Source organism: Bubalus bubalis, chromosome 2 (assembly GCF_019923935.1).
Source record: "Bubalus bubalis isolate 160015118507 breed Murrah chromosome 2, NDDB_SH_1, whole genome shotgun sequence".
NCBI lineage: Eukaryota > Metazoa > Chordata > Mammalia > Artiodactyla > Bovidae > Bubalus > Bubalus bubalis.
Window position 1 is genome coordinate 70,972,266 of NC_059158.1, and position 17,705 is coordinate 70,989,970.

At 43.7% G+C, this 17,705-nt stretch overlaps 1 protein-coding gene across 1 annotated transcript in view; it reads left to right on the top strand.

Annotated features, from left to right (window-relative positions):
* Positions 1 to 5,649: 5,649 nt before the first annotated feature.
* PDE11A (phosphodiesterase 11A) overlaps positions 5,650 to 17,705 on the top strand; it is a 420,247-nt gene continuing 408,191 nt past the window's right edge. The window contains exon 1 of the mRNA XM_025274296.3: positions 5,650 to 6,856. Within this exon, the coding sequence (XP_025130081.3) occupies positions 5,969 to 6,856 (888 nt within the window). The 5' untranslated portion in view covers positions 5,650 to 5,968. The remainder of the gene's footprint in view (positions 6,857 to 17,705) is intronic.

The window sequence follows — 17,705 nt, forward strand, 5'->3', positions numbered from 1 at the left end:
AGACTTAGTTTTTATCCCTGGGTCAGGAAGATACTCTGGAATAGGAAATGGCAACCTACTCCAGTGTTCTTGATTGGGAGATCCCATGGACAGAGGAGTCTGATGGGCTACAGTCCACGGGGCCGCGAAAGAGTTGGACATTACTTAGTGACTAAAACCAAACCAAATGGCATAATCCAGTTGGTTCTGCTTCTCTGGAGAATCCTGAGTGGTACAGCACCTCAGGTTTTGGGTTTGGTACAGGCTATGACCACTTATGATGTATAGATTTGGTATAGATTTGATATAGACTATGACCACTTATGAAATTTCCATAAACATCCCTGTGGAAGTTTTCATCTTTTTGGAAGGGGAATAACCTGTCTTCTGTTTGATCCTGTGGACTCCTGTTTCCTAAAAGAATATGATGCCAATTTTATTTTTGAAGTGAAGGTTTCATTTTGAAAGTTGGATCAACCTATCTGATGATGTTTAATGGTCACAAAATGAAAGTCTATTTTAGAAGATGGAATGATTAGGAGACAAGTTTAGGCAACAGAAGTTCATTGGCTTCAAGAGGTTGGTATTGAGTTCTGGATGTAGAGGTGGGATGGAACCAAGGGCAGACCAGAGGTTGTACTTGGCTGGTGACTTTGGAGGACTTAGATATCTGCTCTGAATCTCAATTTCCACAGGCGTGAAATGAAAGTGGAGTATTAGATGATCTCTAAGGTTTCATCCAGTACTAAAATTTAATGGGTCTGCTTTGGAATAACAAAAGTTACCTTGGAAGTAACCCAGTGCTTTGCATGTTGCTCAATAAATGCTGATTGATAATGACAATGATAAAGTAATGAATACTTGGATCAAGTTATACTTGAAAATGAGTTATTCTTGAAAGGAATAGGAAGGGAAGACCCCTTGATCTACTCCAGTGAGGGGCTGCTTGGTCAATATTTCTAGACTGGTGGAAGTATATATAGGGAAGGAGCCTGCAGAGTTTCTCCCTTGAGATGACTGATCTTCAAAAGATATCATATCTTTTCAGGGTGAGTACCATAGAGGGTTTTGTTGACTGCAAATGTGGGTGTAGGGTATATTATAGACAGTTCTGATGGAATTAGCAGGAAGCAGAAGAGGACAGAATTATACAGAAAATTCTTTGGAGTTACAGCATCCAGTATTTCCTAAAGAGACTTCCTCAAGGTTCCATATTGAGCCAAGTATTTTTCCTTTGCCCCTCCAGATATTATTCAGATCCTGCTCTCCTCTCTGCCCAGGAGGGATGACATAGGGATTCCATCAACAAGCTCCTAACCTCTAGCTGGCTCTGGTCAGGATAGGAGGGAGGGGGAAGAAGGAGATCAAGTTATTTATTCCTGATATCTCCCTCCTTTGAGGTCAGCTTGAGCTGTCCATGTCATTTGACCGGCTGCCACTGCTTCTCTCAAGGCTTAGTCAGTCCGCAAGCCTCTCTCCTGCTCTCGTCAGGTCTAGGGGAGGTGACTTCTCTGTGGCTGTGAGTCAAAGTTCCTTCACTGTCACTGTGGCTTACCTATGTACTCCCCCTTTGGAATGAGTCTCTTTGTGAATTTACCCTCTTAGAATTACTTCGAGTGCACTGTTTCCCGCTGGAACCTTGACCAGTGCATACACTGTTCTACAAATGGAGCATGATGAGGAAACGGCAACTGGGGCCGTATTGCCACACATCTTACTGTGTCACCCTCCACCACGGCCTCGAAACATCTTATTGTGTTGTCTGTCACCTTTGCATTGTCTTCCTCAAACTGACTCCTTTAGCGACTTCATGAGCCAAGCAGGGAATGAGGCTCCAGCCAATTCAAAACCCAGCCAGAAATGCTCAGTTTTTTCCCCCTACCCTTCCCAGTATTCTACGCCCACTCCTCTTGGCAGAGGAGACTGAGATTCTCAATCAAAGGCAGAGGTTTTGTCTTGGTCTTCTTTTGTTCCCAGAGCCTGGAACATAATACATGCTAAGCAAGAGCTTCCTAATGAATACATGGAAGATGGAGTCAAGGAAATGGCCATTTATTAAGCTCTGTTTCCAGGCAGCCCAGGGGTGGTCTACTTCTCTCCCTTCCTTGAAGAAGCTCATTGCTTTTCTTGCCTCCTTGCACAGCAGTGCCGCTCTATTCTCACCAGTCGAGTGCTGGTAAATGGCTTTTGTTGTTGTTTTAATAACAGCTTTAATGAGATATAATTCACACGCCATACAATTATTCACCCTTTTAAAGTGTACAGGTCAGTGGTTTCAGTATATTCACAGATCTGTGCAACCATTACCACACTCAGTTTCAGAACATTTTGTTTACTCCTGCAAAAACCTTATACTCATTAGTGGTTACCCCCCGCCCCCAACTTTCCTACGTCTTCCCTTGCCCTCATCCCTTGGTAACCACTAATCTATGGATTTGCCTATTTTGGACACTTAATATAAATGAAATCATATAGTATGTGGTCATTTGTAAGTGGCTTCTTTCTCTTTGCACAAGGTTTTCAGGCTTCATTCAAGTTGTAGCATATTTTAGTACTTCATTTGTTACATATACATTTTTTCCACTGTATGGGCACACCACATTTTATTTATCCATTCATCAGTTGGTGGGCAATTGAACTGTTTCCTCTGAATTGTAGCAGGCTTTTAACAACTAGCAATCGGGGGCGGTGGGGGGTGGGGGAAGTCCTGATTCATAGCATTTGTTGATTTCATGGTGTAAATACTTCCATCATGGCTGATTGCAAGCTACATGATGTCACTGAACATGAAGTTGGAGAGATGCTAAAACAGGCTCTTGTGAGCCCCTGCAAGCCAGCTCCAGGGTACCACCCTGATCATCTTTACTGATAAGTCACTCAAGTTACCAGAGACGTGGCCATACACTATTACTGTGTGGGTGTGTGTGCTCAGTCACTTCAGTCATGTCCGACTCTTTGTGACCCTATGGACTGTAGCCAGGCTCCTCTGTCCATGGATTCTCCAGGCAACAATACTGACCTAGGGATGGAATTGCGTCTCCTGCGGCTCCTGCATTGCAGGCAGAGTCTTTACCACTGAGCCACCGGAGAAACCCCATTATTATTTTAGGAAATTAATAGTGATAATAATAAAAGTAATACAACAGGGGACTTTATTGAGCATTTTATTTGTATCAGGCACTGTGTTAAGAACTTTACCTTGTTTAATTCTTGAACACAACTCATCCCCTTAGCAGTCTGCAGCTCCCAACTACCAATATTCTATGCTTGTTTCACTGTCTCCTAACTGATCTCTCTGCTGTTTCATAAATGCTCCCAACACATTACATCTCACAACTTCCACACCCTTCCTCTTCCTGGTTCAGTCTTTTCCACAGATATTAGTGTAGCTCATTTCCTCATTTCTACCAGATCTCTACTCAGGTAGAGACCTTTTCACCACCTCATTGCTTTATTTAATACTTTGCAAGTTTTGTTTTTCTTCATTGCACCTATCACTGAAATTCTGATTTTGTATACAGTTGATGGGGGCAGGAGGAGAAGGGGATGACAGAGGATGAGATGGCTGGATGGCATCACTGACTTGATGGACATGAGTTTGGGTGGACTCCAGGAGTTGTTGATGGACAGGGACGCCTGGTGTGCTGCAGTTCATGGGGTCGCAAAGAGTCGGACACGACTGAGCGACTGAACTGAACTGAATTGACCCTTGAACAAAGTAGGGGTTAGGGGTGCTGACCCCTGTGCAGTTGAAAATCTACCTATAACTTATAGGTATCTCTGTATCAGTGGTTCTGCACTCATGGATTCGACCAACCCCAGACTGGGTAGTACTGTAGTATTTACTGCTGGAAAATAACCGTGTATTAGTGGACCTGCAGTTCAAACCCCTGTTGTTCAAGGGTCGACTGTATGTATTTCATTTGTTGACTGGCTGCCTCCCCAGCATAATGTAAGCTCCATGAAGGCAGGGTCTTTGTTCACAGTTGCATTCCCAGTGCCAAGGCCATGCCCTTAATCACAGCACTAAGCTGGGGTATTTGGAATTTTTGAACAAGTGCCTCTCTTCTCCCTCTCTGCTCCTCCCGTGGCTGTCAGAGGAATGTTTAGAGATCATTCTGCGCCAGCCCCTGCATCTCTGTTACCAGCAGAGCTAGGATTCCCCTGACACAGGTGGGACACAACCCACTGATGTGGCTGAGAGTGTGCCTCACTCTGGAGCCAACCTCTGTAGATCTGCACCCCGGCTCTGGCACCACCTTGCTGTGTGCGCTGGGTACATTACTCAACTTCGCAGAGTTTCCCATCTTTAGAACAAGATAATAAGAGTCCCCACATCATAAATTTGTTGTGAAGATTAACATGTTAGTTTAAAGCGATCAACATAGCAAGTGTTCAGTACGCTTGTGGTTTTCGCTGTGAGGACATCATCTGGAGTAAGCTTTATTTACTGTGGAGGTCACCTGCATGTCCCGCCACGTGGAAGCCCCATAAAAATGTCACTACCTGTTTCCTCTGCAGCTTTTCTGTTACCTGGTTGCTGGCATTCTGTAAGAGCTCGTCTAGATTGTCCTGCTGTCCCAGGGGACTGGATGGTTCTCCATCTGCTCTTGTTTCTCACAAGAGGAGACCCTTGGGCTTCAAGAAGGGGTCGTCAGGCTGGGTCTCTTTGCCAGGAAATTACCCAAGCTCAGCAAGTAGGTTGGAAAAGGCCCAAGGGGAACCTGGTGTCATTCTTAGCCTAACTAGCAGAGACTAGCCAGACCTGGAGAATCCATCGGGCTGGGGAAAGAAAAGCCTCCTACAGAGGAGAAACCTTTACCCACAGCCCTTGGATACTGAAACTAAAGGGAGCCTTGCCTTCCTTGCCAAACTGAGTGGAGAGAGAAGGAGATGGCAAGTCGTTCAGGAAAAGAAGAGTAGGCACCCTGTATGCAGGACTGACTTGGAAGGAAGCCCCGAGGCCCTTAAGTCTACTGTATGCTCAGGCTAGGCAGGGTTCCAAATCCAAGGAACTGTGTTTTACAGCCTCCTTCCGTGTACCACCCTCCTGTACCCAACCCCGGGTCCATGAATTTGGTTAAAGTCATGAATTGCTCAGACCGGGAACTTCATTTAGTAATTTCCGTAAATCCAGTTCCGTACCTATTTACTGAACACCCACAAGGAGCTGGGCAGTATTAGTGGGCAGTCCCAGGAATTCTAGGAGCCAAGAATCCACAGTCACATCCCAGAAAAATAATCCCCCTGTCTCTGAGCATCCTCATTTCCTCGGAGTCAGCGTCTGGGTCTGATCCCTGCAAAACATAAACACTTCCTAGTACTTGGGCTCCCACTAGGCTCCCGCGGGGCCTCCGTGAAACGCTGGAGGATTGAGGGGCGAGGAAGAGGGAGCGCTGGGGCGGTAAGGAAGGAAGGAGAGGGACGAAACGAGGTGCGTCTCCCCTCTAATCTTGTCCCAATCAGGACTCTGCGGGTCGTGTTCCCGGGCGCCGATTCCGGCCGGCCAGACTCTTCCAGGAACCGCCTGGCATCCTGGCCGGGGACTCTGGCGGGGCTGGAGCTCGCGTCTCCCTCCTCCCACCCTTCTCCTCCCCGGGGGACCCGCGCCTCACTCAGGGGCGTGTCCTGCCCTACCTCGCGTCCACAGTGGTCCACTCATCCGGTACAGGCAGCCGCGGCGGCGGCGGCAGGCGGAGCGAGAGCCGCGGTCGCTCGGGTTTTCAGCGCGAGCCGTAGCCGCGGCAGCAGCGCCGTGAGGACACCTGTGCCGCGCACAAGTAGCAGGAACGGGGTGTGGGGTTCCTGCCAGCCGCCTTCTGAGCCCGAAGGAAGGGGCGCCTCCCAGCCCCTTGGGATTCCACTGGTCGACAGAAGCTCGGGGCCGGGATCCTGGTGGGGTAGCCATGGGCAGGACCAGCTAGAGGCCGGAGCAGAGGCTCGTTTGGTCCCCGTGTAGAGAGGCAGAGGGAAAGCTGAGTCTGGGACCATGACGGCCTCCCGCCTGGACTTTGGGGAGGTGGAAACTTTCCTGGACAGGCACCCAGAGTTGTTGGAAGATTACCTGATGCGGAAGGGGAAGCAGGAGATGGTGGAGAAGTGGATGCAGAGGCACGGGCAGGGTCAAGGGGCGGTAGGCCCGAGGCCCACCCCGGCCGCCAGCACGAGCGGTGGCGGAGGCAGCGGCAGCCCTGGACCCGACGGCTCTGCCAGCAACCAGGCCACCCCGGGCAGTGGGGAGTGTAGGGGGGGCCCCATGGGTCCCAGCTGGGCCAGTGGCAGCCAGGGCGATGAGAGCCTGCCGCGGAGAGCTTCTCAGAAAGAGCTGAGGAAGAGTTTTGCCCGCTCCAAGGCCATCCATGTGAACAGGACCTACGACGAACAAGTGACCTCCCGGGCCCAGGAGCCCCTGAGCAGTGTGCGGCGGAGGGCGCTTCTTCGGAAGGCCAGCTCGCTGCCCCCAACCACCGCCCACATTCTCAGCGCCCTGCTGGAATCGCGGGTGAATCTGCCTCAGTACCCGCCTACGGCCATGGGCTACAAGTGTCACCTCAAAAAGCATAACGAGCGACAGTTCTTCCTGGAACTGGTCAAAGATATCTCCAATGACCTTGACCTTACCAGTCTGAGCTACAAGATCCTCATCTTCGTCTGCCTCATGGTGGACGCAGACCGCTGCTCTCTCTTCCTGGTGGAAGGGGCGGCTGCTGGCAAGAAGAGCCTGGTCTCCAAATTCTTTGATGTGCATGCAGGAACCCCACTGCTGCCCTGCAGCAGCACAGAAAACTCAAACGAGGTGCAGGTCCCTTGGGGCAAAGGTATCATTGGTTATGTCGGGGAGCATGGAGAGACGGTCAACATTCCTGATGCCTACCAGGTAGGACTTTGCATTGTCCCCTTCCAGAGCCCCATTGGTCTGGGAGCCAAGCCTTCTGTCACCCTTTGGCATCCACAAACACATTAACTTAGATTCTTTACTGTATGAATTTTGCTATTTAAATTCCGAGTTTAGATTAGTTTGAATATTACTATATCTTCTTTGATAGAATGGTCTTTTACTAACACACAGTGGCTTGTGGAAAATTCATATAACACATAGGGATACATTTTTGTATCCAGTAATACCTCATGTTTCTTTAGCAAGATACCTTGTCTTTAAGAATATCAGTGTATGATTTTAGAATGCATTTTTTTTTAGGTGCTGGATAAAGATGTCTACTCCAGAATTCCAGTGTTAGTCTGAAGAAAATGGGTATATTGGTGTCTCTGATGTCATTTGGGGACCATAATGCATTTCATTCTCATTCCAGATTGGGAGGGGATCAAAGTGCCTAGCTATTTCCTTAGCCCCTTCTCTTACAGGAGTTCCAAGGTAAGGAAGATGAAGAAAAGAGGAGGAAAGTCAAGGGAAGAATGGGCCCCTGATCCATTCATGCCTTTTTTTTTTTTTTTTTTTTTTTTTTTAGCATCTATTTTAACTGCTTCTGTTGTGGAGTTGAGAGAAGCTGGACAAATTGAAGAGTTATTTAGGTTTGAATCCAGCATTATCTGCAGTGGGCTCTTGACCGAGCAAGTAGGTTTTTAGTTTGTGAAGCAAATGAAAAATGGATAATTTTCTAGCAATTCCAAAGGCAATGAGCACGGTGAATGTGCTGGATTCAGGTAGAGAAGGAAGCCCATCATGCTGTTGTCTGGTGTTTCTAAGCCTTTCATTTTCACAGTGATTTGAACTTGCTATTAGATCATGGTTCTGAAAGTCAGTCCATTCTAATTTCTTCAGTATCACTTCCCTGAACATAATGAAACCAGATGCCACTTTCTAGGAGACTTCTTTGGGGTTCATAATAATGGACAGTTCTATTCCTTGGTCATGAAAGTTTTGTTGTCATTTGATGAGTACTTCTAGTTGTCTAATAAAGCTGCAGGTTTCTCTTGAGTTTGATGCTGTTGCTCAGAATAGCAAAAGTGGTGGGAAGGACCCTAAAAGTAAAATTTTTTCTGTTTCAACTGAAAGTTGGTAATATTACATAGAAAATTGAGGAGCTTGTCTTGAAACCAAGTTTCTTGCTTTTGTGGAATGTCTATCAATATCATGTTTTAATGTTAAGGAATGCCTATCACAATACCATTTTTGTTAACTTGTTTACTGATTAGATTCATTATTCATTATATCCTTCTTAAAGACTTTGATCAGTTTAGGACAAACAAGCAATGGGTGATGTTTAATAGGTGTCTATTTCTCTATAACCCTAGAAAACCATGGGAAGAAATAAAAACATTTAATAATTGAAATGTTGAAGATTCTGTAAAAAGTTGAACAGTCACAAACTTTTCTTTCTCATTATTTCCACATCCTTATTGTGTGCTTGGGTGGAAAAAAAAATCCCTTCCTGGTAGGATGATGCTTGTTATAGCCTGGAATTGCAGTCTTTTCTCTCTATTGCTTTTACTTTTCTTATTCTTCCCCAATTGATTTTCTCCCATTTCTGTAGCTTTTATTTTTTACTCCCTTCTGCTAGCTCCTAACTTTTATTTAATACTGTTCATATATACTGTCTTCTCTTCAATAGCATAATTCTCAGCTTCCTCAGCAGTTAACTTGTCTTCCTGCTGCCTAGTATTTTGCTAGAGGTGTTATCACAGGCATAGAAAATCAGGCTTTCAGAAGCTGATGTTTCTTCTGGGCCCTACTCTTATTCTGAAGACAGAGAGTAAAACAGAGTTGCCTTTTAATATTGGAAACTGACACTGAGAATGAAGAGTTCTTTTTACCTTCCCCGGGTAGTAATGATGGCTGTAAAGACTGGGTTGATGGGAGAACTGGCCAAAGACAGGAAAGGAAAGAGTTACAGAATTATAGGGTTTGAGATCTTGATCCACTCCTTGTCTTCATTTTGATCTGCTTAGGAAATTTCTCTTGTCTTTCTCCATTGGTTTCTTTCAAAATATATATTTTTGACCTGGTGTGTTTTTCTTCATTTTTATTTCACTACTTTTCTTTGATAAAATTACTTTTTTTTCTTTATTATGGTACACTAGTCACCACTAGTGTGACTCTGGGAGAATTTCATGATTTCTGAGTCTCAATTTACTCATATGTGAAATGGGAATAATAACACTCTGTAGTAAAGATCCAGAGAAGGGAATGGCACCCCACTGCAGTACTCTTGCCTGGACAATCCCATGGATGGGGGAGCCTGGTGGGCTGCAGTCCATGGGGTCGCTAAGAGTTGGACACGACTGAGCAACCACACTTTCACTTTTCACTTTCATGCATTGGAGAAGGAAATGGCAACCCACTCCAGTGTTCTTGCCTGGAGAATCCCAGGGATGGGGGAGCCTGGTGGGCTGCCGTCTATGGGGTCGCACAGAGTCGAACACAACTGAAGTGACTTAGCAGTAGCAGCAGTAAAGATCATTGTTTTGAAAATAAAGTGAGATGCTGCATTAAAGGGCTCCCAACAGTACCTGGCACATTTCAGTTATTCAGGAAATGGTAACAGTTTATGTTGACAACAATGATAGCTGGTTTGCTAGTGTTCTTCTTTTTCCTCTTTCTCTCATTTTTAATTGTTTTTCTTCTTATCTGGGGCTGAGATATGAACTCAGCACATATTGACCAGCCTTATCTTTCCCTAAGTCATACTCCACCCTTAAATTAAATATTTTGGAACTAACTTTTCATTCAAGGAATATGGAAATGTCTACTCTTTCACCCCCTGCTTAAGATTACTCTAAATGTGATTGAAAATTCTTGACCATATCTTATCCCATCAAAAGTTCTACATTTTGTTCCTTTTAGAACTCATGCAATTTACAACTTTTTATAGTGTTGTATTAATATTGCATCCTTCCCAAGTTATAGTATTTTCACTTATCCTTTCCATTTCCTATTACAGATTTCTCTTAATGAAAACTGAAAACCTTCCAAATGCATGTTCTCTTATCAAAATATTGTTATAATTCTGATCATATATGTAAACATCTTGAAGTTCCTATGTGGAAATAAAACTATCCTCTCTGATTTTTTGTTAACTCTATTTTTAAGGCATTTCTTGCTTAGGTTCAACTAGTGTGCTTTTTTTTCTTCAGGAGATGAACTTATCACATGGAGTTTGAAAATTTAATTATTTAATAAAAGTGATGATCCCCTTAGAGGTTCAGAATGTGGGTGAGAGAAAGGCACTGAAAATGCTTATGAAATTATGATAATAAGCACGGCATCCTGAAGTCAAGAGTAGACTAATGAGGTACTAAAGTTGAGTAAAAGTTTTGAAAGCAAAAATACTCCTTAGTTGATTTCATTATTTTTCATTACTTTCCTCAATTAGTCCTAAAAAACAGACTTGAAATTAGGAGACAAAGAATTGCAAATGAAAAAAAAAATTCCTTTTACATATTCAGTGTAGCTCACAGTGACTGCAAGCTACCTTTTCCTCTGTCAGCTATAAGTTATTAAACAACCCACTTTAATATAGTAATGAAAAATTGCCCTCAAGAGGTTGAAAATAAGAGCACTCAAATAACAGGTGTTCTCTTTGAAGTAATTCTAAGCACTCAGAGTATAGCACTTTAAACATTAATAAAAAGTGTGAGATGATATTTTAGTTAGTGTTGGTAATGATGCTACAGGTGTTTGATAGGCTTTGGGTTTGAAAAACAATCAGGATGTTTTGTTAGGTGAGCTGAGAGGAGTAAAGGGGATGACGCAGAAGGGTTACAGGTGTGCCAGGCGTTCAGAAAACTTGATCTGTTTACACAACAGATGCATTTATTCATCAGTTCCAACAAACATACACTGAGTGCCTATTATACCTAAGTCCCAGCTAGGGGGCCTGTGGGTGTACAGAAGCAAGTACTTGCTTTTTGCTTTCCAGGTACTTCCAAGTACAAGGTTGTGAACTATTCATGAACAAGTAATGCTAAGCAGCACTAAATAAATGACACAAACTGAATGGCATTAGTCACAGAGGAGAATGGAGTCACACTGTGACTTGGCTCATTATAGAAGACTTCATGGAGGAGGTGTCATTCAAACTGGGACAAGGGTTAGATTTCACTGTTGGAGATAGTCGTAGAGTAGGGAAAGGCATCCAGGTACAGCAAAACGACCTCAGCAGAAACACAGTAACGGGCAACCCAAAATATGTGTAGAGGAGAGTGTGTGGTTTAATTTGGCCAAAGTATTGCATATGCTATAGGATGAGTATGCAAAAGCAGGGTGACGGCAAAAGAAAGAATCTTGAGTACCTGACTAAAGAATTTGGGCTTCCCTAACAATAAGCCATGGGGCTTCCCAGACGGCTCAGTGGTAATGAATCCCCCTGTTAAGCAGGAGACATAGGTTTGATCCCTGAAGAAGGAAATGGCAACCCACCCCAATATTCTTGGAAGACTGGAGAAGGAAGGACCCCCCCCAACCCCCCAACCGGAGAAGAAAATGGCAACCCACGCCAGAAGTCTTGTCTGGGAAATCCCATGGACGGAGGAGCCTGGTGGGCTATAGTCCATGGGGTCACAAAAGAGTTGGACATGACTTAGTGACTAAACAAAGACAACAACAGTAAGCCACAGGAAGCATTTGAGACCTTTTTAGCATGGTCAGAATGGTGTTTTGGGTAACCTGGTGGCAGTGGCTGAATGGATTGAATAAGGAGAGGCTCAAAACTGTGAAAATAATTTGGAATCTATTATGATGGCATGGTGGAGCCAGATGAACTACTGCACTAAAGCACGAAAAGTAGGAATAGACAGCAGAATTATGTGGGGATGTCCTGCAGGTGTGAATTTGGGCAAGGAGAGAGGGAAGTCAGTGATGACTCAGATTCTACACCTGGGAAATATGGAGACGGGTAATGCTGTCATTAAAAATAGAAAGAGAGGCTTGAATGAGTAGAGATTTTAAGTGGAGCCAGCTACATAATTTGTGGAGCTCAGTACAAAATTATTAAGCAGGAGCCTGGCTGGAGGTGGGGAAGGCAATATTGCCTTCCCAAGGGTCTGCTGCCCCAACCCCCAGCACATGTGTGACCCTCAAGTGGTTTCAACTTTCATGCTGAGAAACTCTCAGTACCTGGCCTGTGAGCAAGAGGCCCTTTTGAGTTGCCCGCTGAATGCGCCGTAGAGCTGCCAGCTCTGGGTGGGGATGACCATCGCCTTGTTCCTCTTCATGATGGAGTGGGGCATGCACCTGACCCTTGCCCCATCTCACCCAGACCCCAGCCAGGAGCAGAGGGCAATGGCCAATCAGTTGGGCCTCACCTCCAACTGCTTGTGGCTTCTGGTCTCAGGGCAGGGCTGACCAGGGGTATACTGGGCGGGGTTTGGGGTACCAGGCAGTAAGAATCAGTGGCCAAGAACCAATCCTAGGCAGGCAGTGGGGTGGGAGACTGACTGTGAGCTCTGGACTCATACACCATTGTCCTAGTGGACTTCATTTACAAAGCATGACTTCAAAGATGAAATGATTGAGAATTTCACACAGCCACAGCATTAAACCTCAAGCAGGGAGCCCCCATGCAATTGTACCGGTTACATGCTTAAGAGGCCAGCCCTGATTCTGAGTCACACTGAGTCTTAGGTGGAAGAGTTCAATTTTATTCCAGTCTAGTGTTTACTGCTTTTGTATGGCCTCAGCTCCATCCTAATTAAATTCTGTGCTGTTTTAAATGCCCAAATAGTGCTTTTCTATTTCTGTGTTTTTCATCCTTTCTGCCAGGATGCCTCTTTCCCTATCTTTGTTCATTCAGGTCTTGCTTTGCCTTCTCATGATATAAGAAAAGAGAGCTGATTGCTTCTCCTTGAAGAGACAAAAAAACAAACAAAAAATTATGCAGAAAGTTATATTTAAGAATGCATTGTACTATACTGCTATTATTAACACATATAAAATAATAATAAAGTGATATATAATTACTCCTTTTCACAGAATTTCATTGTTCACTTTATTTTAGAATAATCTTCATTGAAATAAATACATTTAAAAGTGTTTGGTTTCAGAAGGGATCAATTTCATGTGTATAGAAAACTCAATGGTAAATATGCTTCATTTCCTGATAAGCCATTGCGGACCAACATGGGTCTACAGCCCTGTGATTGAGTTGCTGAGATTTGCTCAAAAGGCAGATGTTCATCTCACCCCACACTAGAATTACAAAGGAGTTTCATGAAATCTTGTTTCAGCTTTCTACATGGTGTTTTAAAAATTCCCTCAAGCCGATAACCATGTTCACTAGCCCAGAACGAGAATTGATTTTGTGTTTGAAGCAGGAAACATTTGCTATTTCAGCTGCTCTTCCTGACAGACACACGATCATGATAAACACAGTGACAAATTGCATTTGCTGCTTTGAACATGAGGAGAGATTACAGAAAAGTACAGTTCCTACAGAATCATGGAGAGGTAATTTAAGGTTAACTTAATTTTTTTTTTTTCCCAGCGCATAAGCTAAATGTTTACTAATCTGACCAATTTATTTTGGCTCCTAAGGTTGGGGTCACCTGTTTATATACAAGCTGGCTGAATTTGGAAGTCAGTGTTTCATGTTTAATATAGTGTTGAGGAGTCATGTGAAGCTTTCCACTGAAAAAAGCTTTGAGTTGTTTCATAGGAAAGTCAACAAGATATTTGAGTCCATTACTTGCTACTTTAGTCACTTATTTTAAGGGTGGTTTGCATTTAACCACATTCTTTTGGAAAGAGGAATTTGAATCATAAAAGAAGTAGTTTACTCATAAATAGTGGGTTGGATTTCTAATATTTTGGGAGAAACTTTGGTTTCCAATCATTCATAGGCATTCAGGCTAAATTTATTTGTTTATTTATTTATTTTTAGGATTAAAATAGTAAAGAAATTTTCCTGGTGTAAAAAGGTGTTTATTTTCTATAACTCCAAGAGTTTCCTACTAACTGTTTGTTTCAATGACTGAATAGTGTTTCACACATTAATGATAAATTCTGTTTCCTTTCCTAAAATATAGCTTTAGGCTGTTGCAAATTTAGTTGAAGAGATCATTCCCACCTGAGTGAAAAAAAAATGAGGAACCTTTGAGATGTCTTTTTAGGGTATCAATTTTTAAAAAACGTAAACGTGATAGAAGGGAAACGGAAGTTCTGCTGTTGATTAAGAACTCTATTTATGGAGCACTAACTAAGGGCCTGGCATTAGCTATTGAACAGGCATTGCCTCTTTTAATCCTCTCAACAATCCCCAGAGGTAGCTCTTACCACCCGATTTTATAGAAGAAGAAACTAAAGCTTGGAGAGGTTAAGAAATTTGCTGAAAGTCACTCAGCTGTTAAGTGAGGGAGCTGGAATTCAAGGTGAGGTCTTGGGACTGTAAAACCTTCATGCCCAGGCACTCTTAGTGTGGTCTCTGCTGACCATTGACTGTTGTGTGTCTGTCCCTTTGCCTTTTCTTTTTCTCCACCCATTTAAACATTTACATTCTCTCATCCTTGAAAGCCCATCTTCATGAAACTCTTTCTGATCCCTGGCCCATCCCACCTGAACTGGATATAGTCTCTTCTTGCTTTGAACTTCTGTAATGCTTTAAATCATGCTGGCAATTTGTTCTCTGGTTCCTCTGCCTTTTCTAAATCCAGCTTGAACATCTGGAAGTTCATGGTTCACATATTGCTAAAGCCTGGCTTGGAGAATTTTGAGCATCACTTTACTAGCGTGTGAGATGAGTGCAATTGTGCGGTAGTTTGAGCACTCTTTGGCATTGCCTTTCTTTGGGATTGAAATGAAAACTGACCTTTTCCAGTCCTGTGGCCACTGCTGAGTTTTCCAAATGTGCTGGCATATTGAGTGCAGCACTTTCACAGTGTCATCTTTCAGGATTTGAAATAGCTCAACTAGAATTCCATCACTTCCTCTAGCTTTGTTTGCAGTGATGCTTCCTAAGGCCCACTTGACTTCACATTCCAGAACGTCTGGCTCTAGGTGAATGATTACACCATCGTGATTATCTGGGTCGTGAAGATCTTTTTTGTACAGTTCTTCTGCGTATTCTTGCCACCTCTTCTTAATATCTTCTGCTTCTGTTAGGTCCCTACTATCTATCCTTTATTGTGCCCATCTTTGCATGAAATGTTCCCTTGATATCTCTAATTTTCTTGAAGAGATCTCCAGTCTTTCCCATTCTATTGTTTTTCTCTATTTCTTTGCATTGATCACTGAGGAAGGCTTTCTTATCTCTCCTTACTATTCTTTGGTCCCATCACTTCATGGCAAATAGATGGGGAACAGTGGAAACAGTGGCTGACTTCTTTTGAGGGGGCTCCAAAATCACTGCAGATGGTGATTGCAGCCATGAAATTAAAAGATGTTTACTCCTCTGAAGGAAAGTTAGGACCAACCTAGACAGCACATTAAAAAGACAGAGACATTACTTTGCCAACAAAGATCCATCTCGTCAAGGCTATGGTTTTTCCAGTAGTCATGTATGGATGTGAGAGTTGGACTGTGAAGAAAGCTGAGTGCAGAAGAATTGATGCTTTTGAACTGTGGTGTTGGAGAAGACTCTTGAGAGTCCCTTGGACTTCAGGGAGATCCAACCAGTCCATCCTAAAGGAGGTCAGTCCTGGGTGTTCATTGGAAGGTCTGATGTTGAAGCTGAAACTCCAATACTTTGGCCACCTGATGCAAAGAGCTGACTCATTTGAAAAGACCCTGATGCTGTGAAAGATTGAGGGCAGGATGAGAAGAGGACAACAGAGGATGAGATGGTTGGATGGCATCACCGACTCAATGGACATGGGTTTGGGTGGACCCTGGGAGTTGGTGAACAGGGAGGCCTGGCATGCTGTGGTTTATGGGGTCACAAAGAGTCGGACACAACTAAGTGACTGAACTGAACTGAATGCTTTAAATATGCTTCTTTCTGAATACATAAGTGACTACTTGACTGCAAACTAAATATCATGACTTCTTTCATTCACTGCAGTGTAGGGCTTAACACAAGGTTTTCTATTCAATTGAATAATTATCACTGACACCTCCTTATATGGTTAGTTCAACCACCTCTAAGCACAAATTTTAGCCTATTCAGCCAATGTAACTAATATTCAGCGAATGTGGACAGTTAAACTGGGAAATTCATTTCCTGAGCACATCTTTTAATTGTTTGTACCTTATTTTATAGATTAAAAAAATAGGAGTTTATAAAGCCTAGGTAACTGGTGAGTTATCTGAACTGCTTTTCTGCATTAATTGATTTTTATGTTCATTGCTGGAACCACCCCCTGTCTTCTCATCCCCTCCACTGTTTGTTTGTTTTCCTTTTACTTCATTTCATGTGGAGACCATATTATAGAGAAAGTGGACTGCCGCTGACCAAATGATATCAACTAGCAACAGCCTACTGCCAGCGTCTTCAAAGCAAAAACAGGCTGGGGCATGACTGTTCCAGCTAATTGAACTTTCTACTTTTCTATGATTACCTCATTCATAAGGTATGAGGATGACAGAGGATGAGATGGTTGGATGGCATCACTGACTCAATGGATATGAATTTGAGCAAGCTCTGGGCGATGGTGATGGACAGGGAAGCCTGGTGTGCTGCAGTCCATGGGGTCGCAAAGAGTCGGACATGACTGAGCGACTGATCTGAACTGACTGACCTCATTCATACAGTATAGCTTATTGAAGATAAAACACCCCTTCCAGGATTAGGCCTTGAAAACGTTACGATTTTTTCTTTGAAACTATTTTCAGATATTGGGGATTATATTGACCAACCTTATACTTATTTATAATGTGCTTATGGCGCTCTTTATTATATTGACCAACCTTTCAGCAACATTGAACTTTCAGGTTTATTGATTGCATATCTTATGTTTCATATACTCAAAAGGTCTCATAAAAATTCTAACTTCTGAGATGATTGCATTTTACATCCTACTCTTCCCAAGATGTAGTTATTAGATGTCCACTGGGCATGTCCAAGTGGAAGCCATCTCTTTCCCTTCTGTTCCTTCCAGTTATCTCACCAGTAAATTTAGCTGTTTGCTACACCCCCTCCTCAGCCCTCCTGGTATTTAAGGATAAACAGTACACACTTGCTTTGTAGAAATGAACTGCTACTCCTAGATCTGAAGAGGAGGGTGCAACTACCAGAGTCCTGCGGGAGTTACAGAGCTCTCTCTGTGCTTTCCCACAGGGCTGGGAGAGGAGCTCAGCCACTGGCAAACCATGACCTGGACCAGAGGGGCCAGGGGAGCATCACCTTCCCCCCTCTATGGCCTGCCAGTGCCACTCACTGGTTGAACCCAGGCTTGGTTGAGACAAAGGGAGCCCTGGTACAGTGGGTCATAGGAGTCAGCCTCCTGGCACAGGACAGGGCAGTGGAAGGTGGCAAGTGCATCTGGAGAACCAAATGGGGACTATCCAGAGTCACCAAGGATATTAGTTTATTCACCAGGGATGTAAATGTGTAGGGAGACCAAGTCAGGTAGGAATATCCCTCATTGAACACTGAGTTTCATGAATCTAGAGCACAGAGATTGAAATCTGTTGAAAACAAGTGTAGAAATGCTCTCTTTGGCGCTCTTATTCTCTCCAAGCAGTTCTGGTTACTCCTGATGTCCTATTTCCCAGAAGAAATCCTATAGGAGGCAACCTGGGCCAAAGACACTCTCAGGGAAGAGATGACATTGGTCTAGTTTATGGAAGCTCTTCCCTGCAATGCCTGATTAACCCATTCGTTTGAGAATTGAATTCT